The sequence below is a fragment of the Ranitomeya imitator genome, chromosome 8 (genome assembly GCF_032444005.1).
Source record: "Ranitomeya imitator isolate aRanImi1 chromosome 8, aRanImi1.pri, whole genome shotgun sequence".
In the NCBI taxonomy this organism is placed as follows: domain Eukaryota; kingdom Metazoa; phylum Chordata; class Amphibia; order Anura; family Dendrobatidae; genus Ranitomeya; species Ranitomeya imitator.
The window spans coordinates 51,432,754-51,459,624 of NC_091289.1; the positions used below are offsets into that span (position 1 = coordinate 51,432,754).

At 44.4% G+C, this 26,871-nt stretch overlaps 1 protein-coding gene across 1 annotated transcript in view; it reads right to left on the bottom strand.

Annotated features, from left to right (window-relative positions):
• Positions 1 to 26,871, bottom strand: part of CACNA1I (calcium voltage-gated channel subunit alpha1 I) — a 459,676-nt gene that overhangs the window by 279,368 nt on the left and 153,437 nt on the right. The window contains exon 8 of the mRNA XM_069737599.1: positions 1,698 to 1,849. Within this exon, the coding sequence (XP_069593700.1) occupies positions 1,698 to 1,849 (152 nt within the window). The remainder of the gene's footprint in view (positions 1 to 1,697; positions 1,850 to 26,871) is intronic.

Consider the following 26,871-nt stretch of genomic DNA (forward strand, 5'->3'; position numbering starts at 1 on the left):
ACAGAACCTTCCAAGAAGGACCAATGGAAGTTGCTGCAGTACCTGAGCATGTGACCCTTGATCTCCACTGAGAGATCTTACCCTGGGCATGCTCAGTGTGTGCAAAGCAGGACTTAGTCCCAGAAAAGCCTGCTCGCCGCAGATCAGCCTGGAGAGGCAGCAGTAATCCTTTGCACAGTATCAGTCCCAGTGAGATGCTGGGACCGTCGTCTCCGCTGAGCAGGCTCCACTGCGGCCGATGCAGAATGGGAGACCGCAGCAGACACGGATCGAGATTCCCCCTGTGCAGCAGAGGAAACTCAACTCCTAACACCTAGTATATGTGACCTATTAGTTCATATGGATGACATAGAGGGAGGTTTCCTCTACTTGGACCCTTCTTTATGAGTGAGTCCTGTTCTGGTGGACTCAAGCCACCCTTGTATTCCAAGAACAGTAATTTATCTAAATGGTCGCCATGTAATATTAGTCTAGAAACCTTATTGCTGCACAATAAATGTCTTGCTGGCTGTGGCTTTCCCTGACAAAATCAACTGTTTGCAAGGGGGTCCTAAGTCAAAGAGCTGACCGCCCATGGGTTATACTCTGAAATGGTTTTCCGTGATGTGATGCTCTCATCAGATACAATAAAATATTATGACTCGGTCTAGTGAAAAAGAGGTCTATTTTTCTATAACAAAGGTATCTATAACCTTTAAATGTGAAGCAGCATGTAAATTTTCATCATTAGAAACATACTGTAAGCCTAATACAAATATTCATTTATTTAATTGCCCAAACTATACACTGATCTAATGTACAGATTCATCTGCATTATCTGTACACAGCGGGGCAGCATTTTATTACATAAAGACAGAAAATCATGGAAACTCAATCAATATACCAGAATAAAGCAGCATGGATGAACCATTATGGAAACAGGAACACATGGGCTACTTGCACAGTGAACAAGTCTGTATGATCATGTTCACACACCACCAAGAAACCTGAAGACACAAAAGAGAATAGTAAAACCAAAAACACTCAGTTTGAAAAAATGTTGCAGTAATCCGCAAGTGCTAGTAAAAGATGTAAAAAACAGGGTATTTGGTTGATACGTTTTTTGCAAAAAATGTATACTAAGCTGCTCTACCAATCTTCACGGTATACCCTTATCAGAGCAGTCCTAACTAATGTATGCAATCCCTATCTGATGTATTTAAAAACCTGATCATCTGTATATAACCTGTGTGAACAGGGTTCAGAGAGGAAAAATCCATGTGTGCATACATGGATTTTTCCTCTCTGAACCCTGTTCACACAGGTTATATACAGATGATCAGGTTTTTAAATACATCAGATAGGGATTGCATACATTAGTTAGGACTGCTCTGATAAGGGTATACCGTGAAGATTGGTAGAGCAGCTTAGTATACATTTTTTGCAAAAAACGTATCAACCAAATACCCTGTTTTTTACATCTTTTACTAGCACTTGCGGATTACTGCAACATTTTTTCAAACTGAGTGTTTTTGGTTTTACTATTCTCTTTTGTGTCTTCATGGATGAACCATTGCAGATATAAGCAGCAGGTAACACCTTCACTAATTACATTAATAGCGTAGATGATTACCAATCTTCTAGAATTAAGCATATCAGTTCATTTGGGAAACTGTTGTAGAAGTTGAGAAACAAGTGTAAAAGACCAACTGCAATACCTGATTATGACAATGATGCCATCAAAGATGTTATATGGGTTTCGAAGATAGTCAAAAAGACCAAAGGCAGAAAGCTTCAGCATCATTTCCAGCGCAAACATGCTGGTGAAGACGATGTTGCTGATCTCTAGGATATTGGTGAGTTCCTCCGGCTGTTGGAACAAACAAATAAATAGTATTAGATCTATTAGTAATATTGGCTGCTATGCAATACAGGTCACCAATATCCAACATCTGACCACTGTAAACTAATAAATTGGCAGAAGAATGTAGCAACAGAACTAAGAAATCACCATGCCAGCGTGCACCTGTTCGGCATGATCTTTCCCTGGGGCCATAAGATCAGCCTAATATATAAAATGACTTATCATTTAGTCATGTGGAAAAAGACAAGTGGAGTAAACAGAAGGCCAAGTGGAATAACACCTTCAAATGTTCTAGTGCTCAATAGGTGTCACAGCAGTTAGGCCGATTGCATGTCCTAGGACTATAAATGGCTCGCGGACCAGAAGTTCCCCACCTTCTGGCCCATGAGCCATTTATAGTTCACAATGTAATTTGCTCCAGGACTCGGGAAAAATTTTTTAGCCACCGACCTTTAATTCTTTCCTAGAGTGCACATGTAGCATTCACTACTAAAAGCCATAGCACGCTACACTGGATTACATCCTGATACTGGCCAGTTCTGGGATGTTCTTTGTGGGCAGAGTTAGCGCATTGTGTGCTTCTGTCCCGCTTCTTTGTGTGATGAATGCATTAGTCGCACGGTCTCATGTGTGATGTATACAGCAGAATTTCAGTGTCTCCATGGGATGCATATATAGCAGTCTCAGTCTCTTTACTATGTGATGTACATAAGACAGTCTTGGTGTCTCCTATGTGATATATATATATATATATATATATATATATATATACAGCAGTCTCAATGTATCTTATGTGATTTAAATATAGCAGTCTTGGTGTTTCCTATGTGATGTATATACAGCAGTCTCATTGTCTCCTATGTGATGTATACAGAAGTCTTAGTGTCTCATATGTGATGTATACAGCAGACCTCCCACTGGTGGAGTTCTATAAACATTACATGAGCAGTGATGAATTTCCCTCTTTGAGGAGACATGCCGTGTAATATAAATGTGTTCAGAGCAACTGAATCAGTTCTGTTCTGTTTGTTTTAAAAACTTATCACAAAGAGTTGATGGTGCACCAGACTGACAGATGCAAAGCTGTAACAGTACCGTATAAAGCTGGAAAAGTACAGTATTTTTTAATTATAAGATGCACTCCCCCACCCCAATTTAAGGGGGAAATGGGGGTTTCTCTTACAATCCAAATGTAACTTACCAATAAGAGGCAGGTGTGGTGGAGTGGGGTCCAAGGAGGCATGGTCACTGGTGCAGGAAGCTAGTGGGGGCAAGAGTGGGACGATGTTGAGGAGGAGGAGGCCTTTGGCAGTGCGAGGCTGTGACAGGCCTCGGGCTTTCACAAAATTTCATCTCGTCAGAGTATCCGCATTTACCATAGTTTTCAGTGCAACGGACATTGGGAAAATGGCCGCCGAAGGCGGCGCATGTACGGATTGAGATTTCGGCTCCCAAGATCTTGGCTGCCGAGATCTCAATCTGTGCATGCTCCACCTCCATCTGCCATTTTCCTGAAGTCCACTGCAGTGAAAATATTGGGAAGTACGGGGACTCTGCCGGCATTTTCTGATAGCTCAGAGCCCACCACAACCATGCACTGCCGAACAGCCCTCCTCCCAGTCCAGGGCCTGCAGCATCACCCCACTCTGGCCTCCGCCACCAGATTCCTGCAGCAGCAACCCTGCCTCCTGGGACCACACTCTACTGCAGCCGCCTAATTCTCCAGTAAGATACAGTAAAAGAGGATTGTAAGATGCATCACCATTATATTAAAAAAAGTTGTCCTATTTTCCTCTCCAAAAATTGTCCTGCGTTTTATGGTCTGATGCATCTTATAATCCGCAAAATCCGGTAGTTGCAAATAGCAACATCATTAATACCAGCTACTTCCCGTTCCTCATCAGGGTGACGCAGTTTCAGCAATCACATAAGGGGTAAGTTAAATGTTTGATCAAATATAGTAGGCTAATTTTTATTTGATAAGTTTGTAAGGTCCCATAATGATGTTATAAATATCCAAATGGCCCTTTTCAGCTCATAAAAAAATATTATTGTTTCATCACAATAAGCTCGCTATTCGATTCTCCAATAACCCATTCTACAGCCACCAATAGTCAATGTAACACAAAGGCTACAGAAGGTAAACAGTACATACATAGTAACATAGTAACATAGTTAGTAAGGCCGAAAAAAGACATTTGTCCATCCAGTTCAGCCTATATTCCATCATAATAAATCCCCAGATCTACGTCCTTCTACAGAACCTAATAATTGTATGATACAATATTGTTCTGCTCCAGGAAGACATCCAGGCCTCTCTTGAACCCCTCGACTGAGTTCGCCATCACCACCTCCTCAGGCAAGCAATTCCAGATTCTCACTGCCCTAACAGTAAAGAATCCTCTTCTATGTTGGTGGAAAAACCTTCTCTCCTCCAGACGCAAAGAATGCCCCCTTGTGCCCGTCACCTTCCTTGGTATAAACAGATCCTCAGCGAGATATTTGTATTGTCCCCTTATATACTTATACATGGTTATTAGATCGCCCCTCAGTCGTCTTTTTTCTAGACTAAATAATCCTAATTTCGCTAATCTATCTGGGTATTGTAGTTCTCCCATCCCCTTTATTAATTTTGTTGCCCTCCTTTGTACTCTCTCTAGTTCCATTATATCCTACATCCTATTATATAAATACAACATTTGATTCCAAAAATGACTTTTAGCCATAAACACATGCAGTTAAGTAAAGTTAAAAAATGCCCCCAAGGTGTCCCACATTTCATAGAACTTTTGTTAGAACACACAGCAGGTCTTTACATTGAAGTTTGTAGAACTTTAAAACTTTTTCTTCATAAAACTGAAATATCCTTAATTAGATGCTTATAAGAACTTGCTCAATAAACGTTCTCTTTGGGAAAGAACAACTCATCTGTGGTACTAATCATATACTGTACAATATGTTTCCTGCCTTCCTTCTTCTTGATCTGTCAAAGTCGGGAAAGTTAGATTTTTTTTTTTAAATTATAATTTTTTAAGACATAAATAGTTGAACCTGCAGCATCATAGGAAGGAGAACCATGATCAGTCTGGGCATTGCGGTCCGTACACAGACCATGGTATATGGCCTACTGGACTTGGCCTAATTCTGTTACTTTTCAGAAGAGCTTCTGCATTTTAGGGTATTTTAACGCTGAAATTTTGCCAAATATTTTGGAGTAGTTTCTGCTTTAAAGTCCACATCATACAATGCTTCAAACACTCTTTCAATAAGCTTCCTATTGGAAAACACTCACATATTACACTTGGTACTAACATTTTACATGTTTTTTCAAGCAAGGAAAAAAATACAATATCTCGATTCTTGAGGCACTTCTGCCTAAAAAGGCTTCGAATTTTCCAACTGAATCGGATAGAAGCAGAAAAATGGCCTTCACTAAAACAGCATAAAAACACACCAGTAAAATCAAAAAGCACTTAAAATAAACCACTTACAGTTCCTAATGTACCATCTCTTGGATTTTTTTAATTCTGTCTTCCGTGTACATTTTCACGTTTCTTATGCTTTTTTTTGTAGAAAAATAACACAAATAATGCCTTACTAACAGCATTTTTGAAAGAAAAATAAACACTGCATTAATCAGTCTTCTCAAAGATCCCCAATGACGCTGTTAAAAGTCTGACATGGAAAACCCCTTTGATTTATTATGCTGATATTCCAATTGCTCACAGTTGCTTAATGTACAGTATACAGTAGCAGAAAATGTTACATTCTTTGTATTTCTAATTAAGGGGATTGATTGTAAAACGCTTAACAGCTATTTTTCTTCACATTTACACCTAGATATTACAAAGAAGACAAGCTGTGAACGGTGCCGACACTTGCAGCATAGAATATAATTGAATATACAGAACATGCCGACTTAACATTTACACGTTTGTTTGCTCCTTGACAATATTTTTGCTTAATCACTTTCTACATCAACCTAAAAAAAACTTTTCTGCTTTTACACACAACTCAAATTTGGATTTAGAGCTCAGCAACACTGATAATGGAGGAACAGATCAGCAATCTCGAACCTGCTAGGAGGAATACATGGCGTGATAGTTTTTGTCTTGTATGCTCTAACATGTCACAATGACCATCTCATATGAGACAGAATATAATGTTCTTCTTTCACTGTATCATCTTGTAATTTTAATGTTTCACACATTGCAAGTACGATGAGAGAACCTTTTAGGCGGGAAACCCACTTGCAACTGCAATGCGAGGAACTCGCGCAAGTATCTCGCCTCAATACCTGGCACTGACCACCGGCACTCAGGACCGGAGTGTGCGGCTGCATGTGTTTCTATGCAGGTAAACGCTGTGGTCCAAACTACTGGCAGCAGTGCCCAGTATTGAGGCAAGAGACTCGCGTGAGTTTCTCGCATTGCAGTTGCAAGTGGGACACCGACCTTAAGGTTCGGCTTGGCAAATTTCCCAATGTTCGCCAAACTTATTTGAGCCCCATAGAATTCACTGGGAGGCAAAACCAAATGCATAGACAACACCTTCAGGGGGGCCCAGAAGCTGTCAAAACAGCTCAAATTAGGGGCAGACACCAGGAAAAGTGGCATCAATTAACACAAAGTACAAATAGTATAATTGCACAGCAAGGGATAGGGCCTGAGATAGGGCTTGGAGCAGCATTTCTAGCTTAAACACTGATCAATAACAGGTGGATGAGTGACAGGTGTAGGCCTTATGCTCTGAGAGCCTTGCCAAATTCAGGCAACACACATGAAGAAGGCCCAACTTGAGTCCAAACATTTCCAAAAATTAGGGGCAGACCTGAGGAAAACTGGCATCATTTAAGCCACAGTAGAATTTTTTTTAGTGGCACAGCAGTGAGTCATGGGCCATGCATGAGACAGGATCTGGGCCAGCATTTAGTTTTGAAATTAAGTTGAAATTAAGAGGTGGATGAGTGAAAGGTGTAGGCCTGGTGCTCTGCGACCCCTTCCACTACAGGCAATCCACCAGCTCCATCTGGTGATCCAACTTGGAGTGTCCACTTTTCAAAAAATGATCTACAAGACATACCACTGTGCGGCTACCAAAGAAATGAAGTCAAGCAGCCCTGTCCAGTAACAGAAGTTGTCAGTTGTATTTGGATAGGACAAGCCAGTGTTTGTTCATTAGAGCTTTCAGTAACATTACCACCTATCCCATGAACACTTTGAAATCCACACCTATTCCCCATTCCACCATGACCTAGGTCCAGAACTGTCAGTCACCTGTCACTAAATTAATGACCAGTATTTATTTGCTGAGATAGTATGGCTGGACCACAAAGGATATATATGCTGAAATGTAGACTGGTGGATGGACCACACAATTGGCACAAAAGATTTAGATGCTGAAAAGTGAAATGGTGGCTGGACCACACAATTAACACAAAGGATTTATATGCTGAAGTGGCAACCGGTCGCTGTCCCAAAGAAAAAAACAGAACTATGGATTCATATGCTGAAGAGGTGACTATACGCTGTAGCACAGCATTTGCACTCCAAATTTACCGTATATGGTGGAAAGCCGATTTGACACAGGATCCTATCTATCTGAACTAGATGAGAGTAAACCGCCTAGCTAACTGACTATCTGCAGAAGCAGCCTCACTATGCTGTTACACTCACAAAATGGTGCCAAAGCCCCATGACAGCTTTTTATATGCAGAGGGACGTGTGAGTTCAGCAGCCAATGACACAAGCCCTTGTGCCTGGATGTTGTGGATGGTTTCTGCATACTGATTGGCTGTCAGAATCTTAACATTAAGATATAAAAAATAAAAATAAAAGTCTGTCGCTCCTCTGACCTCTCCCCACCCCTTCCCCTCATCAAACACGTGCCCCCACCCAACATACAGCACCACTATCCTAACCAAAGTCCTAACAAAAGCATTAGGGAAACTCGATCATTTCTCACAGTTTGACCAAATTTTGACGATTTTGAGGAAAATGCTTGGGAATCCAAATACGAATCTGAAGGCCTGCCAAATTTGAGATTGGCAAACCTTTTCTGAACAAGTTTGCTCAACTCTAGTACCTAATACATACAGTGGGAACAGAAAGTATTTCATACCCCTTTAAATTTTCACTCTTTGTTTCATTGCAGCCATTTGGTAAATTCAAAAAAGTTATTTTTTTCTCATTAATGTACACTCTGCACCCCATCTTGGCTGAAAAATAACAGAAATGTAGAAATTTTTGCAAATTTATTAAAAATGAAAAACTGAAATATCACATGGTCATAAGTATTCAAACCCTTTTCTTAGTCAATAGTAGAAGCACCCTTTTGAACTTGTACAGCCATGAGTCGTCTTATGAATGATGCAACAAGTTTTTCACACCTGGATTTGGGGATCCTCTGCCATTCTTCCTTGCAGATCCTCTCCAGTTCTGTCAGGTTGGATGGTGAATGCTGGTGGACAGCCATTTTTAGATCTCTCCAGAGATGTTCAATTGGGTTTAGGTTAGAGCTCTGGCTGGTCCAGTCAAGAATGGTCACATAGTTATTCTGAAGCCACTCTTTTGTTATTTTAGCTGTGTGTTTAGGGTTATTGTCTTGTTGGAAGTTGAACATTTGGCAAAGTCTGAGGTCCAGAGCACTCTGGAAGAGGTTTTTATACAGGAGATCTCTGTACTTGGCCGCATTCATGTTTTCTTCAATGGCAACCAATCGTCCTGTCCATGCAGATGAAAAACACTCCCATAGCATGATACTGCCACCACCATGTTTCACTGTTGGGATTGTATTGGGCAGGAGATGAACTGTGCCTGGTTTTCTCCATACATACTGCTTAGAATTATCACCAAAAAAGTCTATCTTTGTCTCATCAGACCAGAGAATCCTATTTCTCATAGTTTGGGGGTCCTTCATGTGTTTTTTAGCAAATTCTATGTGGGCTTTCATATGTCTTGCCTGAGAAGAGGCTTCCGCCAGGCCACTCTGCATAAAGGCCCGATTGGTGGAGGGCTGCAGTGATATTTGACTCTGTGGAACTTTCTCCCATCTCCCTACTGCATATCTGGAACTTAGCCACAATGATCTTGGAGTTCTTCTTTACCTGTCTCACAAAGGCTCTTCTCCCATGATTGATCAGTTTGGCTGGACAGCCAGGTCTAGAAAGACTTCTGGTGATCCCAAACTTCTTCCTTTTAAGGATTATGGAGGCCACTGTGCTCTTAGGAACCATGAGTACTGCAGAAATTCTGTTGTATCCTTGGCCAAATCTGTGCCTTGCCACAATTCTGTTCCTGAGCTCCTTGGCCAGGTCCTTTGACCTCATGATTCTCATTTGGTCTGACATGCACTGTGAGCTGTGAGGTCTTATATAGACAGGTGTGTGCCTTTCCAAATCAAGTCCTATCAGTTTAATTAAACACAGCTGGACTCCAATGAAGGAGTAGAACCATCTCAAGGATCATAAGGAAATGGACAGCATGTGACTTAAATATGAGTGTCTGAGCAAAGGGTCTGAATACTTATGACCATGTGATATTTCAGTTTTTCTTTTTTAATAGACTTGCAAAAATGTCTACATTTCTGTTTTTTTTCAGTCATGATGGGGTGCAGAGTGTACATTAATGAGAAAAAAATTAACTTTTTGAATTTATCAAATGGCTGCAATGAAACAAAGAGTGAAAAATTTAAAGGGGTATGAATACTTTCCGTACCCGCTGTAGTTTTAGAAAACATTGCATTATTAATGTAAACAATGTTAGTTGGATAAAGACAAAACTGCTTTGAATTTGCAGATAAGTCAATAGTAACAAATATTACAGTAGAATTTCTCCATTGAAAGGTATAGAAATAAAAATGTGTGACCAAATTCTTCTGACACTAGTAGACTGGAAAAAAACACAGCTCTCTACACCTGTATCTCAACTATCAGAGGAGCTATATCATAAGCATAAGCACATCTATGAGCTGCGGAGATGGGCTGGAATATCCGAAGGAATTAATCTTTACCTTGGTTGACTGAACACAAGGATCTTTTCTCCAGTCTGAGTCCTCTGTTCTCAGTCTGTCACGGAAAAAAAAATACATCTTCTCCTGTCGCAGCCCTTCTTCAGTAGCCCCAGTATGTGTTCTTACAATACATCTCCTCTGTCAGTTGAGACACAGGTGTTGGGAATTGTGTTTCTTCAGACTGCAGCACGTCTTGACATGTGATTAAGACAGGCAGTTCTTTTAAGTATGTAGCTGGGGGCCATTTTACTTCATTCTTTGAAAAACCAAGGACTTTCATATTTGTTTTGCTTTAGACTGACTACTGATTTTAAATTCTTTGTGCCATCATTTTATGATGACGTCTGTGGTGACCGCTACATTAAAAAGAGAGGGCAAAAAAAATTATACCCCCTGGGCTCCTACAAAGGATTTTCAAAATGAACAGCAAAGAGATTTGATGGAACCTAAAAGGATTGGACTTGTTCCCTCAATGACTCCTTGTCATAATTTAGTCATATGGTTCAACACTATGCATGCCTTTAGTCAATTGACATTGTACCTGTTAATGATTTTCAAATACTAATCCTCTCGTTCCTTTTTTTTTAAGGAAAAATTTCATTTCAGATTAGCAAACTTGCTCATCGCTGCAGTATGTACTGTAATAAGGGATGGGAAGTATTCCTCAATAGCATGTATGCCTTTGACAGACTGACATTTAATTTATTAAATTATTTTTTTTTTATTTAAAAAAGAAATACATTTCAGGATCAGCAAACTTATTAAATTTTATACAAATTGGTCAGATTATCTCAGATAGAATGCATTGTAAGAAACACAATATAATACATACAAAAAGAGCATTGATCATATTATAAGTCTCTAGGTTCTCTAATAACCATTAGCATTATCATTCTTCCAGTACAATAATTCACCTTCATATGTATTTATTGGTCTCCAGTCTCCTGTCAATCCCCTTATTCTCATTAACAAAACTGGAAACTTTTTTTCTCTTTTGCTAATTAGTCTTGCCGTTTAACTACCCTGAACAAATTAAATTAATCTCCTTGGTTTCCAAATTAATTTTCCACTCATTCTCCCTTAGTGAAACTTGATGATACTTAAGTTTGTAAGTATCTTTCTCAAACACATTTACCAGTAAACAACTCCATTTAAAATTTTCCGTAATGGGAAGAAGAAGTAGATGTACAGGAATACAATTATACATTCTCCAGAATGTTAGGACCTATGGTCACATATACAGATGAGGGGATTTGGCGAGGTTCTTATTCGCCAAATTGCGCTTATTTTACTGTGAATTTATTTTCTGTAAATTGATCACCCTTTATTATACTCTGGGGTCTAGATAGACCCCAGGGCATAATAAAGCATAGGATTTTGAAGAAGATAAAAAACCCCATTAATACTCACCACTCACCTTCACTACACATTGTCACCCATATGGTCCTCAGTGCCTCTTACCACCGCCATGCACTGAAACCAAAGGCTTCTGCACACTAGGCTGGGAATTATGGCTTCAACTAGGCTCTGGATGTCCCTGAATGCAAAGGTTCATCTCAGCCTAGTTGCAGCCTGATGTCCTGGCCTAAAGTGTTTGTCATCATAAGGTCATGGTGCACATCACCACAACCTTAAAATGCGTATGCACAAAGCCTATCCACTGCTGGAAGTCCCTGCCTAGCATGAAGAAGCCCTGGGTTTCAGTATGCAGAGGCAATAGGAAGAGACAGTGAGAACCATACAGGGGAGAGCAAGCAGACGTGGTGCCTGCAGAGGGCAGAGTAAAGTACTGCAGTGCGCAGGCGCCGAGAAAGATCAGAGAGGCCCGGTGCCTGCGCACTGCAGTACATTGCTCTGCCCTCAACAGGTCAGACAAAGTATGCCTGCGCCAGAGCCGCAGCGTGACTACAAGAAGAAGACATCATCTTAAGAAGATGGGAGGCCCCGGACCTCCTGCCACTTCTGAGGAATGTACTGTGTGTGATGCTAAAGTGGAGGAAGAGGAGGAGAGACCACTTGATGCAGAGCTTGCCATCCACTGGAGCACATGCTCTTTCTGAGTATCACGTAAAAAGGCTTACTGCTGAGCGGCTGCCAAAGAAAGGGCATTGAGTAGGCCGGCAAATAACTGATGTTGTCAGTGGTCTGTGGATAGGACGAGACGGTGTTTGTTCAGTTGAGCTTTCATTCACATTAACACCTCACTTTTTCCAACTCATGTTGTAAGTAGCCTTCCCCTCTTGTACCCGGCTGATTCACAACCTTAGCCCCACAGCTGTCAGTCACCTGTCACTAAATGAATAATCAGTATTTATTTTCTTAGATAGTGTGGCTGATCAACACTGTTATGCCTAATGATTTTTAAGTGAAATTATAGCCTTCTAATTGGCCACTGAAACACAGTTTTAGAACAAACGATTAGGAGTAGATAATTGGGCTTGGTGGATGAAACACTATAGTAAGCCTAACGAATTTAAGTGGAAATCTAGCCTACTGATTGGCCATTGAAACATAGTGTTAGCACAAACGATTTGGAGTAGCTAATGTGGCTTCCGGACACTGCCACACAGTTTTTGCACAATCTACTTCGATGCTGGGAGATCGATTTCACACAGGATAAGTTCACTTTCAGCAGTATCGGCTCTAGCGCAGGAGCTACCTCTCTGCACTGTGACACTGAGGAAATGGCGCCAGCAAAACAACATTTTTATTTAGCCAGGGACATGTGACTTCAGCAACCAATCACAGAAGACTTTGTGTCATGATGTTGTGGATGGTTCCTGATTGGTTGCCGGATTCAACACACATAAAGTTAACGGAAGAAAAAAAAAATGTGCGCCGCTGCTGTAGACTCTCCACATGCTCCTCTGACCTAGACACACCACCTCCCCTCATCAATATTGTCCCCCCGCACCCACGCTCATCATACGGCACCACTGTCCTTGTCAAAGTGATACAAAATCATTAGTGGAAATGCGATAATTTACTGAACTGTGACTGACTTTCGCTGACTTTTAGTAAAAATGCTTGTGAAAGCGAACACGAATCCAAATGTGCTACGTTTGTGCTGAATTTGAGAATTGGTGAACGTTTTCCGAACATGTTCTCTCATCTCTATTTGGGATAAATCACATGCCCCTAGAGTCTTTTTGTAATGGAACAACTCATAAATTCAATATTAGATTTCACTGATGGTACAGTATATTCCCCTGTGCAATTAAATACAAAATAACAATGGCATTAAATGTACACATAACCTTATAATATACTACGTGGGCTGTGCAATATACTACGTGGACATGCATATTCTAGAATACCCGATGCGTTAGAATTGGGCCACCATCTAGTAACCTTATAAGCATTTATATTGTCCCCTTTTCCGATACTAATTAGGGCTTTGACTAGTCGATGGGGTGTTAGTTGCTCGACTATTCAGCTTTCTTTAAATGTTATCACGCCAATGTGGTCGTCATAACATAATTTGTAGGCACTATCGTCATCATCAGCTCTTGTGCATTATCAGAAGTTCAGTGCGGCTCTGAGTGCACCTCTGAAGCCAGGAACCGAACACCCGACTGCAGAGGTGCATTGATGGTGCCGAAATGTGTGACGCGTGTGCACAAGATTTGCAGGAGCTGGTGATGATGACTGCTCCTGGAAATTATGTTATCACGCCCACCGGAGCATGATAACATGTAAAGATTTATTTTGGGATTGCCTGCACAACAATTACCTGACTGTCAAGTTTTCTACAAGATTTACTTGGGATAGGATCCTACTTGGGCACCATTCACAGGAGTGCCGCAATTACCATTTTTGGTTAAAACTTGTGGTTACGACTGTAGCACTCATTGAGTACTATGTATCTCCAAAAGAGAGGACATAAGCGGTGATAAATCACTTCTGTCTTCTTCTTGGGGTCCCGGTGTATGCCTGCAGTAGATAGCTAAACCCGGGGCTAAAAGAGGAGGCGCCCATGCATAGAGAATCACAGGAGTTGCAGAAGGAAACACAGAAGAGGACATAGTTGGGGGTCACCATACGTGAACGTGCTACAGCAAAAAAAAGACTGAGGTCAGAATGGCGCTGCGCTGTGTTCGCTGAACAATTCAGTGGTGCGCTCATATTGCACAGCGCTACCCTAATGAGAAGAAAAACATGGAAAAATTCTGGCACAGCCATCCAGGGAATTAAAGGTAGATTCTTTATTGTGAAGTAGTTAAAATATTAAAAGGCGAGGCCTCGTACCTGTTAATGCTTTAACTACTTCACAATAAAGAATCTACCTTTTATTCCCTGGAGGGCTGTGCCGAAAATTTTCCCTGTTTTTCTACCTATTTTCCTATGATCACCTGTTAGGGGGCCAGGTCGACTGCTCAAATCAGTTGGTCAGAGATCTAGATCCGAAACGATCCCTTTGTATCTGGAAAAATTGGGAGCAATGCAAAAAACATTTTTCATGAACTTACAGGAGGTGCTGACCACATCCTACCCTCTGATCCAGAAATGTGAACAGCAGCTCAGAGCATTAATATAAAGGGTACAGTACAACATAAAAAAAGAACACTTGCACTGGTGGCAAGAAGGCAACTCAGTCAACCAAGCCACATCTCTGCTGCAAGACGGCTAACGACCACCCACGGCAAACAATATATCAGTCCTGAACAGTTTACTCCATAACAATGGGGTTGAGGAAGTGTATGCATGTAATTTTTGTAAGAAAATGGAGGACTCATTTCCAATGTAATAAACCTGACTAGGGTTGAGCGACCTTGACTTTTTTAGAGTCGAGTCGGGTTTCGCAAAACCCGACTATCTCAATAGTCGGGTCGAGTGAAATCGGCCGATTATGACGTAAAGTCGGGATCGACCGAAACACGAAACCCAATGCAAGTCAATGGGGCAGCATAGTCGGCAGTGAGTGGGGGCCAGGAAAACACCTAGAGTGCCCATTTTAATGGCAAAACCATGCATTCTTCTTAATGAAGCTTGTCAATCTTAATTTCCCTTATAATAATAGTTAAGGTAAGGTAAGTATTTAAACTTTGCAAGTGCTGTGATCCTGAGCAAGCAGGGGGGGCCCACTCGTTGGCATTGGCACTGGCACAGGGCCACTTTCATCTGCACCTTCCTCTTTGTCCCCGTGTAAGGTGGTATGGTATGCGGGAAGAGGAACCTGACTTTCAGCAGGGTCACAATCTTGCTGTGTAGCGTGCACGGGGAATGTTGCGTTATGGGTCAATGTACCAGCAGACTCATCTATCACTGGCTGGGCAATGGGCAGGATGAGGAGGAAACACAGATATAGGCCCAAAGAATAAAGTGGTTTAAATGCAGTTCAAAATTGGTAAGAGGACTAACCAGGGGGCATTGTTTTGTTCAGTGGAGGACAACTGTAATGAGAGGCTGACACAGAGAGTAGGCCCAAATCAGTAATTATTCTAAATGCTGTTCGAAATTGGCAACAGTAGTAAACAGGCGGCACAGCTTTGTTCAGTGGAGGAGAACAGCAAGGAGCGGCAGACACCAATAGTAGGCCCCAACCCAACTAGTAGGCCAAATGCAGTCTAACATTAACAACTACTTAACGAGAGCCTGAAAATGGAATTTCAGGACAGGAAACCAGGAGAACAGCAAGGAGCGGCAGACACTGTTAGTAGGCCCCAACCCAACTAGTAGGCAAAATGCAGTTGTTCCATTTAACAACTATTTAACAAGAGCCTCAAGATTGAAGCAATGGAGAGGCAACCTGGGGAACACCTTGGAGTGGAACACACCGTCTCTACACCCCTGACCCAACTTGTAGGCCGCATGCAGTGTTGTTTTCAACAACTACTAAACGAGAGCCAGAAGATTGAAGCAATGGAGAGGCAACCTGGAGAACACCTTGGAGCGGCAGACACTGGTAGTAGGCCCCAACCCAAGTACTAGCCCCACTGCAGTTAGATTTACAAAAAAATACTAAACAAGAGCCTGAAGATCAAAGCTCAGAAAAGGCAACCCGGAGAACACCTTGGAGCGGCAGACACTGGTCTTAGGCCCCAACCCAAGTACTAGCCCCACTGCAGTTAGATTTAAAAAAAACTACTAAACGAGAGCCTGAAGATCAAAGCTCAGAAAAGGCAACCCGGAGAACACCTTGGAGCGGCAGAAACTGGTAGTAGGCCCCAACCCAAGTACTAGCCCCACTGCAGTTAGATTTACAAAAAAATACTAAACGAGAGCCTGAAGATCAAAGCTCAGAAAAGGCAACCCGGAGAACACCTTGGAGCGGCAGACACTGGTAGTAGGCTTTAAACCCAAAATTTTGGTCAATGGAGTTTATAAAATGTTAAAGGGGTACACAGGCAGCATTGGTGTGGTAAGCGGAGGACAATTTCTATTTGGGACTGCAGACAGACTTAGTAGGCTGTCCCCTGTGGACCATGCATCCACAACATTAACCCAGTGCGCCGTAATGGACATGTAACCTTTTGTGGACATGCCTACTGGTCCATGCATCTGTTGTCAGGTGCACCTTTCTACTATTAGATAGCCTGAGAGCATGGACAATGCGGATTTTTACATGATGGTGGAGGGCTGGGATGGCTTTTCTCGCAAAAGAAGTGACGACTGGGTAGCTCTTACCGTGGTACAGCGTAGTCCATCTGGGCTTTATAATTATAAATTAAAGAAAAAAAGTAGGCTGTATGCACTTTGAAATAGATTCCAGGGGTACACGGGCAGCAGTGGACTGGTCACTGGAGGACTAGTGGAAGGAGGGACCGCAGACAGGCGTAGTAGGCCTAACATTATAAAATTGGGCTGTAGGCACTTTATAATTGGTTCCAGGGGTACACGGGCAGCATTGGTCTGGTCAGTGGAGGAGTAGTAGAAAGAAGGAACCGCAGACAGGCTTCGAAGGCCTAACATAATAAAATTGGGCTGTAGGCACTTTATAATTGGTTCCAGGGGTACACGGGCAGCATTGGTCTGGTCAGTGGAGGAGTAGTAGAAAGAAGGGACCGCAGACAGGCTTCGAAGGCCTAACATAATAAAATTGGGCTGTAGGCACTTTATAATTGGTTCCAGGGGTACACGGGCAGCAGTAGACAGGTCAGTGGAGGCCTAGTGGAAGGAGGGACCGCAGACAGGCTTCGAAGGCCTAACATAAAAAAAATTGGGCTGTAGGCACTTTTAAATTGGTTCCAGGGGTACACGGGCAGCAGTGGTCTGGTCAGTGGAGGAGTAGTAGAAAGAAGGGACCGCAGACAGACTTCAAAGGCCTAACATTAAAAAAATTGGGCTGTAGGCACTTTATAATTGGTTCCAGGGGTACACGGGCAGCATTGGTCTGGTCAGTGGAGTAGTAGTAGAAAGAAGGGACCGCAGACAGGCTTCGAAGGCCTAACATAATAAAATTGGGCTGTAGGCACTTTATAATTGGTTCCAGGGGTACACGGGCAGCAGTAGACAGGTCAGTGGAGGCCTAGTGGAAGGAGGGACCGCAGACAGGCTTCGAAGGCCTAACATGAAAAAAAATTGGGCTGTAGGCACTTTTAAATTGGTTCCAGGGGTACACGGGCAGCAGTGGCCTGGTCAGTGGAGGAGTAGTAGAAAGAACGGACCGCAGACAGGCTTCGAAGGCCTAGCATAAAAAAATTGGGCTGTAGGCACTTTATAATTGGTTCCAGGGGTACACGGGCAGCATTGGTCTGGTCAGTGGAGTAGTAGTAGAAAGAAGGGACCGCAGACAGGCTTCGAAGGCCTAACATAATAAAATTGGGCTGTAGGCACTTTAAAATAGGTTCCAGGGGTACACGGGCAGCAGTGGTCTGGTCAGTGAAGGAGTAGTAGAAAGAACGGACCGCAGACAGGCTTCGAAGGCCTAACATAAAAAAATTGGGCTGTAGGCACTTTTAAATTGGTTCCAGGGGTACACGGGCAGCAGTGGTCTGGTCAGTGGAGGAGTAGTAGAAAGAAGGGACCGCAGACAGGCTTCAAAGGCCTAACATAAAAAAAATTGGGCTGTAGGCACTTTATAATTGGTTCCAGGGGTACACGGGCAGCATTGGTCTGGTCAGTGGAGTAGTAGTAGAAAGAAGGGACCGCAGACAGGCTTCGAAGGCCTAACATAATAAAGTTGGGCTGTAGGCACTTTATAATTGGTTCCAGGGGTACACGGGCAGCAGTAGACAGGTCAGTGGAGGCCTAGTGGAAGGAGGGACCGCAGACAGGCTTCGAAGGCCTAACATGAAAAAAAATTGGGCTGTAGGCACTTTTAAATTGGTTCCAGGGGTACACGGGCAGCAGTGGCCTGGTCAGTGGAGGAGTAGTAGAAAGAAGGGACCGCAGACAGGCTTCGAAGGCCTAGCATAAAAAAATTGGGCTGTAGGCACTTTATAATTGGTTCCAGGGGTACACGGGCAGCATTGGTCTGGTCAGTGGAGTAGTAGTAGAAAGAAGGGACCGCAGACAGGCTTCGAAGGCCTAACATAATAAAATTGGGCTGTAGGCACTTTAAAATAGGTTCCAGGGGTACACGGGCAGCAGTGGTCTGGTCAGTGAAGGAGTAGTAGAAAGAACGGACCGCAGACAGGCTTCGAAGGCCTAACATAAAAAAATTGGGCTGTAGGCACTTTAAAATAGGTTCCAGGGGTACACGGGCAGCAGTGGTCTGGTCAGTGGAGGAGTAGTAGAAAGAAGGGACCGCAGACATGCTTCGAAGGCCTAACATAATAAAATTGGGCTGTAGGCACTTTATAATTGGTTCCAGGGGTACACGGGCAGCAGTGGTCTGGTCAGTGGAAGAGTAGTAGAAAGAAGGCACCACAGACAGGCTTTGAAGGCCTAACATAATAAAATTGGGCTGTAGGCACTTTACAATTGGTTCCAGGGGTACACGGGCAGCAGTAGACAGGTCAGTGGAGGCCTAGTGGAAGGAGGGACCACAGACAGGCTTCGAAAGCCTAACATAAAAAAAATTGGGCTGTAGGCACTTTAAAATAGGTTCCAGGGGTACACGGGCAGCAGTGGTCTGGTCAGTGGAGGAGTAGTAGAAAGAAGGGACCGCAGACAGGCTTCGAAGGCCTAACATAAAAAAATTGGGCTGTAGGCACTTTATAATTGGTTCCAGGGGTACACAGGCAGCATTGGTCTGGTCAGTGGAGTAGTAGTAGAAAGAAGGGACCGCAGACAGGCTTCGAAGGCCTAACATAATAAAATTGGGCTGTAAGCACTTTAAAATAGGTTCCAGGGGTACACGGGCAGCAGTGGTCTGGTCAGTGGAGGAGTAATAGAAAGAAGGGACCGCAGACAGGCTTCGAAGGCCTAACATAAAAAAAAATTGGGCTGTAGGCACTTTCTAATTGGTTCCAGGGGTACACGGGCAGCAGTAGACAGGTCAGTGGAGGCCTAGTGGAAGGAGGGACCGCAGACAGGCTTCGAAGGCCTAACATAATAAAATTGGGCTGTAGGCAATTTATAATTGGTTTCAGGGGTACACAGGCAGCATTGGTCTGGTCAGTGGAGGAGTAGAAGAAAGAAGGGACCGCAGACAGGCTTCGAAGGCCTAACATAATAAAATTGGGCTGTAGGCACTTTATAATTGGTTCCAGGGGTACACGGGCAGCAGTAGACAGGTCAGTGGAGGCCTAGTGGAAGGAGAGACCGCAGACAGGCTTCGAAGGCCTAACATAAAAAAAATTGGGCTGTAGGCACTTTATAATTGGTTCCAGGGGTACACGGGCAGCATTGGTCTGGTCAGTGGAGGAGTAGAAGAAAGAAGGGACCGCAGACAGGCTTCGAAGGCCTAACATAATAAAATTGGGCTGTAGGCAATTTATAATTGGTTCCAGGGGTACACGGGCAGCATTGGTCTGGTCAGTGGAGTAGTAGTAGAAAGAAGGGACCGCAGACAGGCTTTGAAGGCCTAACATAATAAAATTGGGCTGTAGGCACTTTAAAATAGGTTCCAGGGGTACACGGGCAGCAGAGGTCTGGTCAGTGGAGGAGTAGTAGAAAGAACGGACCGCAGACAGGCTTCGAAGGCCTAACATAATAAAATTGGGCTGTAGGCACTTTAAATTAGGTTCCAGGGGTACACGGGCAGCAGTGGTCTGGTCAGTGGAGTAGTAGTAGAAAGAAGGGACCGCACACAGGCTTCGAAGGCCTAACATAATAAAATTGGGCTGTAGGCACTTTAAAATAGGTTCCAGGGGTACACGGGCAGCAGTGGTCTGGTCAGTGGAGGAGTAATAGAAAGAAGGGACCGCAGACAGGCTTCGAAGGCCTAACATAAAAAAATTGGGCTGTAGGCACTTTCTAATTGGTTCCAGGGGTACACAGGCAGCAGTAGACAGGTCAGTGGAGGCCTAGTGGAAGGAGGGACCGCAGACAGGCTTCGAAGGCCTAACATAAAAAAAATTGGGCTGTAGGCACTTTAAAATAGGTTCCAGGGGTACACGGGCAGCAGTGGTCTGGTCAGTGGAGGAGTAGTAGAAAGAAGGGACCGCAGACAGCCTTCGAAGGCCTAACATAAAAAAAATTGGGCTGTAGGCACTTTCTAATTGGTTCCAGGGGTACACGGGCAGCAGTAGACAGGTCAGTGGAGGCCTAGTGGAAGGAAGGACCGCAGACATGCTTCGAAGGCCTAACATAAAAAAAATTGGGCTGTAGGCACTTTATAATTGGTTCCAGGGGTACACGGGCAGCATTGGTCTGGTCAGTGGAGGAGTAGAAGAAAGAAGGGACCGCAGACAGGCTTCGAAGGCCTAACATAATAAAATTGGGCTGTAGGCAATTTATAATTGGTTCCAGGGGTACACGGGCAGCATTGGTCTGGTCAGTGGAGTAGTAGTAGAAAGAAGGGACCGCAGACAGGCTTCGAAGGCCTAACATAATAAAATTGGGCTGTAGGCACTTTCTAATTGGTTCCAGGGGTACACGGGCAGCAGTAGACAGGTCAGTGGAGGCCTAGTGGAAGGAGGGACCGCAGACAGGCTTCGAAGGCCTAACATAAAAAAAATTGGGCTGTAGGCACTTTAAAATAGGTTCCAGGGGTACACGGGTAGCAGTGGTCTGGTCAGTGGAGGAGTAGTAGAAAGAACGGACCGCAGACAGGCTTCGAAGGCCTAACATAAAAAAATTGGGCTGTAGGCACTTTCTAATTGGTTCCAGGGGTACACGGGCAGCAGTAGACAGGTCAGTGGAGGCCTAGTGGAAGGAGGGACCGCAGACAGGCTTCGAAGGCCTAACATAAAAAAAATTGGGCTGTAGGCACTTTATAATTGGTTCCAGGGGTACACGGGCAGCATTGGTCTGGTCAGTGGAGGAGTAGAAGAAAGAAGGGACCGCAGACAGGCTTCGAAGGCCTAACATAATAAAATTGGGCTGTAGGCAATTTATAATTGGTTCCAGGGGTACACGGGCAGCATTGGTCTGGTCAGTGGAGTAGTAGTAGAAAGAAGGGACCGCAGACAGGCTTCGAAGGCCTAACATAATAAAATTGGGCTGTAGGCACTTTAAAATAGGTTCCAGGGGTACACGGGCAGCAGTGGTCTGGTCAGTGGAGGAGTAGTAGAAAGAACGGACCGCAGACAGGCTTCGAAGGCCTAACATAATAAAATAGGGCTGTAGGCACTTTATAATTGGTTCCAGGGGTACACAGGCAGCAGTGGTCTGGTCAGTGGAGGAGTAGTAGAAAGAAGGGACCGCAGACAGGCTTCGAAGGCCTAACATAAAAAAATTGGGCTGTAGGCACTTTATAATTGGTTCCAGGGGTACACGGGCAGCATTGGTCTGGTTAGTGGAGTAGTAGTAGAAAGAAGGGACCGCAGACAGGCTTCGAAGGCCTAACATAATAAAATTGGGCTGTAGGCACTTTAAAACAGGTTCCAGGGGTACACGGGCAGCAGTGGTCTGGTCAGTGGAGGAGTAGTAGAAAGAAGGGACCGCAGACAGGCTTCGAAGGCCTAACATAATAAAATTGGGCTGTAGGCACTTTAAAATAGGTTCCAGGGGTACATGGGCAGCAGTGGTCTGGTCAGTGGAGGAGTAGTAGAAAGAAGGGACCGCAGACAGGCTTCGAAGGCCTAACATAATAAAATTGGGCTGTAGGCACTTTATAATTGGTTCCAGGGGTACACGGGCAGCATTGTTGTTGTCAGCGGAGGCCGATTGTAATGAGTGTCTGCCAGTTAGTAGTCCCAAACAATAAATACATGTTAGTCTCTCGCATGACAACAAAACGAAACCACCAAAGGGTGCAATCATTCGGTACTGGGGTGGGCTCCTCTGCGTAGTTTCAGACCTAGTAATTTGGCACAAAGTATTTACTTGGGTAAATATAGGACACTGCCCCTGACTATGTTAAGTACCATCATACATGTCAACACAATGGTATTGTCAGTGGCAGGAATTTACGGATGTCAGCGCATAGACTAAACATTGGTGGAACTGTGAGAGATAATTGTGCAAGTGGTTTAGCAATGTTTGAGCTGGGGGTGGGGGAAATCTCTTGTGGCCGGCGGTACAGGCCCAGGGCCCCTCATGTTACAACAGTGTGTCTGACGTTGGGTGCGCACCACCACCGCCAGAGACACTTTATTGTACTATGAGAGACCCAGTGGCAGTGCCGTCGACCAAAAGCGGGCACACCCACTTCTTCAGACAAACAGCACTCTCACGGGTGCTGACGCCAAGTGGCGATACCACGGCCCCGTGTGGGGAGTTTGGCCATTTAGGGAGGTGTAAACATGTCGTATTCTGGACAATCAGGTGCTGCAAATTACGAGATTGGAAAACTCATTCAGAATAGTCCACAGGCAAGACCTTTTCATAGGAAAGCTAGGTGTTGGCCGGGCAAGGTGGGGCAAAAGATTTCGAAATCCAGTTGTGGTTCATTTTAATGAAGGTTAGATCATCTACATTTTGGGTAGCCAGACGAGTCCTTTTTTTAGTTAATATTGAACCTGCAGCACTGAATACTCTTTCTGATAGGACACTAGCTGCCGGGCAAGCAAGCTCCTGCAATGCATATTCTGCCAATTCTGGCCAGGTGTCTAATTTGGATGCCCAGTAATCAAATGGGAATGACGGTTGAGGGAGAACGTCGATAAGGGATGAAAAATAGTTAGTAACCATACTGGACAAATGTTGTCTCCTGTCACTTTGAATTGATGCTGCAGTACCTGTCCTGTCTGCGGTCATAGCAAAATCACTCCACAACCTGGTCAGAAAACCCCTCTGTCCAACGCCACTTCTGATTACTGCCCCTCTAACACCTCTGGTTTGCTGGCCCCTGCAGCTCGTGTGAGAACGATCACGGCGCTGTGTGCTGGGAATGCCTTAAGCAAACGGTCAACAAGAGTTGATTGTTTGGTTGCTAATATTAGTTCCAAGTTCTCATGTGGCATTATATTTTGCAATTTGCCTTTATAGCGAGGATCAAGGAGGCAGGCAAACCAGTAATCGTCATCGTTCATCATTTTAGTAATGCGTGTGTCCCTTTTGAGGATACGTAAGGCATAATCCGCCATGTGGGCCAAAGTTCCAGTTGTCAAATCTGCGGTTGTGCTTGGTTGAGGGGCAGTTTCAGGGAAATCTACGTCACTTGTGTCCCTCAAAAAACCAGAACCCGGCCTTGACACGCCAGCAATTTCCAGTGGCCCCGGAAAAGCTTCCTCATTAAAAATATAATCATCCCCATCATCCTCCTCATCCTCCTCCTCCTCTTTGCCCGCTACCTAGTCCTGTACACTGCCCTGGCCAGACAATGGCTGACTATCATCAAGGCTTTCCTCTTCCTCTGCTGCAGACGCCTGATCCTTTATGTGCGTCAAACTTTGCATCAGCAGACGCATTAGGGGGATGCTCATGCTTATTATGGCGTTGTCTGCACTAACCAGCCGTGTGCATTCCTCAAAACACTGAAGGACTTGACACATGTCTTGTATCTTCGACCACTGCACACCTGACAACTCCATGTCTGCCACCCTACTGCCTGCCCGTGTATGTGTATCCTCCCACAAAAACATAACACCCCGCCTCTGTTCGCACAGTCTCTGAAGCATGTGCAGTGTTGAGTTCCACCTTGTTACAACGTCTATGATTAGGCGATGCTGGGGAAGGTTCAAAGACCGCTGATAGGTCTGCATACGGCTGGAGTGTACGGGCGAACGGCGGATATGTGAGCAAAGTCCACGCACTTTGAGGAGCAGGTCGGATAACCCCGGATAACTTTTCAGGAAGCACTGCACCACCAGGTTTAAGGTGTGAGCCAGTCAAGGAATGTGTTTCAGTTGGGAAAGGGAGATGGCAGCTATGAAATTCTTTCCGTTATCACTCACTACCTTGCCTGCCTCAAGATCTACAGTGCCCAGCCACGACTGCGTTTCTTTCTGTAAGAACTCGGACAGAACTTCCGCGGTGTGTCTGTTGTCGCCCAAACACTTCAAAGCCAATACAGCCTGCTGACGCTTGCCAGTAGCTGCCCCATAATGGGAGACCTGGAGTGCAACAGTGGCAGCTGCGGATGGAGTGGTTGTGCGACTGCGGTCTGTGGACGAGCTCTCGCTTCTGCAGGAGGACGAGGAGGAGGAGGAGGGGGTGCGAATGGCTACAGCCAACTGTTTCCTAGACCGTGGGCTAGGCAGAACTGTCCCAAAATTGCTGTCCCCTGTGGACCGTGCATCCACAACATTCACCCAGTGTGCCGTGATGGACACGTAACATCCCTGGCCATGCCTACTGGTCCATGCATCTTTTGTCAGGTGCACCTTTGTGCTCACAGATTGCCTGAGTGCATGGACGATGCGCTCTTTAACATGCTGATGGAGGGCTGGGATGGCATTTCTGGAAAAGAAGTGTCGACTGGGTAGCTCGTAGCGTGGTACAGCGTAGTCCATCAGGGCTTTGAAAGCTTCGCTTTCAACTAGTCGGTAGGGCATCATCTCTAACGACATTAGTCTAGCTATGTGGGCGTTCAAACCCTGTGTACGCGGATGCGAGGCTAAGTACTTCCTTTTTCTAACCATAGTCTCATGTAGGGTGAGCTGGACTGGAGAGCTGGAGATCGTGGAACTAGCGGGGGTGCCGGTGGACATGGCAGACTGAGAGACGGTGGGAGATGGTATGGTTGCCGCCGGTGCCCTAGGTGCAGTGTTTCCTACTACGAAACTGGTGATTCCCTGACCCTGACTGCTTTGGCCTGGCAAAGAAACCTGCACAGATACTGCAGGTGGTGCGGAAAATGGTGGCCCTACACTGCAGGAAGGGATGTTGCGTTGCTGACTAGCTTCATTGGCCGAGGGTGCTACAACCTTAAGGGACGGTTGGTAGTTAGTCCAGGCTTGCAAATGCATGGTGGTTAAATGTCTATGCATGCAACTTGTATTGAGACTTTTCAGATTCTGACCTCTGCTTAAGGTAGTTGAACATTTTTGACAGATGACTTTGCGCTGATCAATTGGATGTTGTTTAAAAAAATGCCAGACTGCACTCTTTCTAGCATCGGATACCTTTTCAGGCATTGCAGACTGAGCTTTAACCGGATGGCCACGCTGTCCTCCAACAGGTTTTGACTTTGCCACGCGTTTTGGGCCAGATACGGGCCCGGCAGATGGAACCTGTTGCGATGTTGATGCCTGCTGCGGCCGCTCCTCCTCCGCTTCAGAACTACTGCCGCCTGCACCCTGTTCCCCCAATGACTGCCAATCGGGGTCAACAACTGGGTCATCTATAACCTCCTCTTCTAGCTCGTGCGCAACTCCGTCTGTATCACCGTGTAAGTCGGTGGTAGAGCGTTCGTGACAGGGCAACATAGTCTCATCAGGGTCTGATTCTGGATCAGTACCCTGCGAGGGCAATGTTGTGGTCTGAGTCAAAGGACCAGCATAGTAGTCTGGCTGTGGCTGTGCATCAGTGCACTCCATGTCAGATTCAACTTGTAATGGGCATGGCCTGTTAACTGCTTCACTTTCTAAGCCAGGAACGGTATGTGTAAAGAGCTCCATGGAGTAACCCGTTGTGTCGCCTGCTGCATCCTTCTCTGTTGTTGTTTTTGCTGAAGAGGACAAGGAAGCGACTTGTCCCTGACCGTGAACATACACTAACGACGCGCTGCTTTTACATTTACCAGTTTCAAAAGAGGAGGCAAAAGAGCTAGAGGCTGAGTCAGCAAGGTAAGCCAAAACTTGCTCTTGCTGCTCCGGCTTTAAAAGCGGTTTTCCTACTCCCAGAAAAGGGAGCGTTCGAGGCCTTGTGTAGCCAGACGACGAACCTGGCTCCACAGCTCCAGACTTAGGTGCAATATTTTTTTTTCACGACCACCTGATGCTCTACCACTACCACTACCCTAATTACCAGCTGACAATGAACGCCCCCGGCCACGACCTCTTCCACCAGACTTCCTCATTGTTTTAAAAACGTAACCAAACTAACGGTATTTGTTGCTGTCAAACAACTTACACGGTGAGCTATAACTTCAGTATGATTTAGATCCCCCTTTACAGGTGGGTGAGACCGCAAGGAAAAGCAGGCACAATGTTACACACTCTGTTTTTGGTGGCACCAAATGAGAGAAATGCCACACATGCAGGACTGTCACTCAAGCACAAATGTCAATATTAATCTCCCACTGTTTGTTTTTATTTTTTCAGGGAGAATTTAGAAACCCAAAAAAAAAAAAGATTTTTTAAGGAAGAATTTAGAAAACAAATTAAAAAAATATGATTTTTTTCAGAGAGAATTTAGAAACCAAATAAAAAACAAAAACAAATAGGCTTTCTATGGCCCACTATCTGAGAGAGAGAGCTGGCACACCCAGGAGTCAGGACTGGCACACAAGCAGAAAGGCCAATATTAATCTCCCACTGTTTTTTTTTTATTTTTTCAGGGAGAATTTAGAAACCCCCCCAAAAAATGATTTTTTAAGGAAGAATTTAGAAAACAAATAAAAAAAAAGTGATTTTTTCAGAGAGAATTTAGAAACCAAATAAAAAACAAAAAACAAATAGGCTTTCTATGGCTCACTATCTGAG